The following is a 2,657-nucleotide window of genomic DNA, read 5'->3' as shown; positions in this document are numbered from 1 at the left end:
ATCCATCATGAAATGCGTGATTGGTAAACTTATATTCAGTTGCAAGATAATTTGATTAAGCATATGTGAGATCATGTTAAGAACCAATAGATGTATCTTTTTAAGACAATTTATTTTTTATCAGGCTTGTAAAACGGCTTGTATAACTTTGGTATATTTTATTTCGATTGTAGAACTATGTTATTTAATTTGCTTTTAAAATTTGTATTTATTAAAAATCGACGGCTAGCCGACGGACGAATCTAGGACGAATTTAAAGGGTAGGCCCAACTTAAGTATAATGACTGAATTCTGACTAAGATGGACCGAAACTAGGCTGAGATGAGCTGGGATAGGCTGAATTTTAATTACGAAGAGCAGACTTGGCGCGAAAAAATATGAAACGACGCGTTGAATGCATTGCCGACAAAATCCTAAAACGAACGAACATAATGAAAAACGGATAACATCACCGTTGGTTTGGGTTGGCCGGTTGGTCTAATCATTCATTTCCAGAGGTCACCGTACTTGTTCGTGTGAAATATGGATCGCAAAACATTTAAAGGGTACTGACAATGCTCTTGATGAGCAGGAAAACCTACAGGCTAGCCTCTCGGTCGCCATTGGCGTACCTTCTCGTCTTGTCTCGTCGTTTACCATCTCGGTCATTCGTCTTCGTCCTGTCACACCCTCTCGGGCCTTTCGCGGAACGTCACGGACGTTTCCCCACCAGCGTGCGCTCGCCGACCGTTGGGTGCCACACCTCTGGTGGCCCCGCTGCTCAGCCAGGCGTGGCACCCCGAGCCGCGTATCCCCGATTAATATCTCGATTCGTTCAAATCAATGGGCAAACCAACCCCCTCTGCGCCTCCCACTCTTTCCCTCCCCTTTCGGCAAAAACCCCAACGCCGAGCAGAGCCGCCCCCCCTTCCCCACCCAACCCCGGCCCCGTCCCGTACCCAACCCCAGCGAAAACCCTAGCCGGAGCGGCCGCCCCATGTCCCTCGGCAGGCCCGACCGCGGCAATGCCGCCGCAGGCCGCGGTGGCGGCGATGATCGAGGCGCCGCGCCGCTCGGCGACCTCTGCCCCCGGAGCTTCGCGCCGCGCGACCGGCGGGCCCAAGCCGGCGGCAGCCATGGCAGCGGAGAATACGGCGTGGCGCTGCCCGGCACCCTCGGCCTCGGGGGCTTCCCGCGGCACGACCTCCCCGCCCCACCCGATGGGCTCGACCTCAACGACGCCGTCGCGCCGCCGGTGAGCCAAGTTGCCCCAGCCCCAGCTCGTTCCTCCCATGCCTGTGCACAAGAACTCCGAGCTCGTGTCCATACCGTGGAAACTGCATTTTCTGACGCGGATAGCCTTTTAAGGGCTATTCAAGTTGAAATACAGCAGATGAGGGAGGAGGGGCATGAGAAAGACAGGCAAATCCGATCTATCGTTGAATGCGAAGAGATGCAGCGTCAGTCAAGGCTCATTAGCATTACGCGGTTCGACCATGATAAAGAGCTGATGTGCGCCATCCTTCAGGAATACAGACAAAGACTTCAGAAGTCTTCTGATGCAATTCTCGAGTATAAGAAGATGTGTGAAGGAAGTGGCGTGTCATCTTCGGGTGTTAGGCCTGATGAGCAAAACCGGAGTCTTAAGATGCAGCAGCAATCATACGCAGATCACATTAATGAGTTTCAGAAATATATGCTTTCGAGGTTTGCAGGATGTGCTGAGGAGATTAGAATGCTGGCAACAAGGATTGCAGACCTCAACAATGAACTTGAGAGGCTGAATGATTATATACAAATTCCAGATCTCAACATTGGGGGTTCTCAACTGTGAATTCTACATTGTAGGTATTTCCTAACCTCCCAAAACAGCTCATGCTTATACCCAATTAGTCTTTGTCTGTTGTTTATGTGTTCGAGTTGAGCTCTGGTCTTAGGTGTGCTGATTTCGCTCTCTTCCAGCAGACTACAAGGCTGATGCAGGTGGGCATTGAAGCTTTTGCGACGAAGGATGGGCACTGAAGATGTGGAGGATGGCATGGGTCTGATATTTTGGTGTTGCTGACATAACCAAGATGCCGCAACATGTTGCCTTAAGTATTATCAGTTCTGTAGTCTGTATAGCCTGTAGCCTCATAGGGTGCTGTGAAACAATGATCCTTTGTAGACTTACATCACAAGACCTTGTCTGATGTAAAGCCGATTATCAAAGACTCAAAATGTTGCCTCACCTATTCCAAACCTTGTCTCAAGTAATGTTGATTATTCCATCTATAAGAAGGCTTTGTTTTGACTGTCATATCCAAAGTTTCTTTAATTTTTCTGTTTAACATTATCGCCAGTTGAATTTTCCAGACACACTGGTGTTTCACTCCAACCATTAACCAATACTGTTGGAGTGAGTATGTGAGTATATTGGTTGCAATAACATCTTATATTATGAGACGGAGGGAGTATAAGATTGCGAGTCAGGCTTATTTTTCAATTTAGTTCTGGACTTCTAGTTAGTTTAAGCATATGCTCTTCTGGCTTACTCTGTACAAGATTGATCAGTAATACTTTCGAGGAATAAATGGTATGATGATGATGGCATGTGCTCATATTGTTTTGGCTGTTGAGTGGGCCTGTGTCTGGTCCGAAGAGTAGCAAGATGTTTAGCTTCCAGAACCTGTGAATGT

General features: G+C 48.1%; 1 protein-coding gene across 1 annotated transcript; it reads left to right on the top strand.

Annotated features, from left to right (window-relative positions):
• The first annotated feature begins 976 nt into the window (after positions 1–976).
• On the top strand, positions 977–2,278 carry LOC123441915. The gene is made up of 2 exons (XM_045118087.1): positions 977–1,827; positions 1,945–2,278. Exon 1 carries the CDS (start codon positions 977–979, stop codon positions 1,811–1,813), a length of 837 nt encoding a protein of 278 aa, XP_044974022.1. The 3' UTR covers positions 1,814–1,827; positions 1,945–2,278.
• The last annotated feature ends 379 nt before the right edge of the window (positions 2,279–2,657 follow it).

The sequence above is a fragment of the Hordeum vulgare genome, chromosome 3H (genome assembly GCF_904849725.1).
Source record: "Hordeum vulgare subsp. vulgare chromosome 3H, MorexV3_pseudomolecules_assembly, whole genome shotgun sequence".
In the NCBI taxonomy this organism is placed as follows: domain Eukaryota; kingdom Viridiplantae; phylum Streptophyta; class Magnoliopsida; order Poales; family Poaceae; genus Hordeum; species Hordeum vulgare.
The sequence above is the reverse complement of the archived record's forward strand: the minus strand, read 5'-3'. Positions and strand labels throughout refer to the sequence as shown.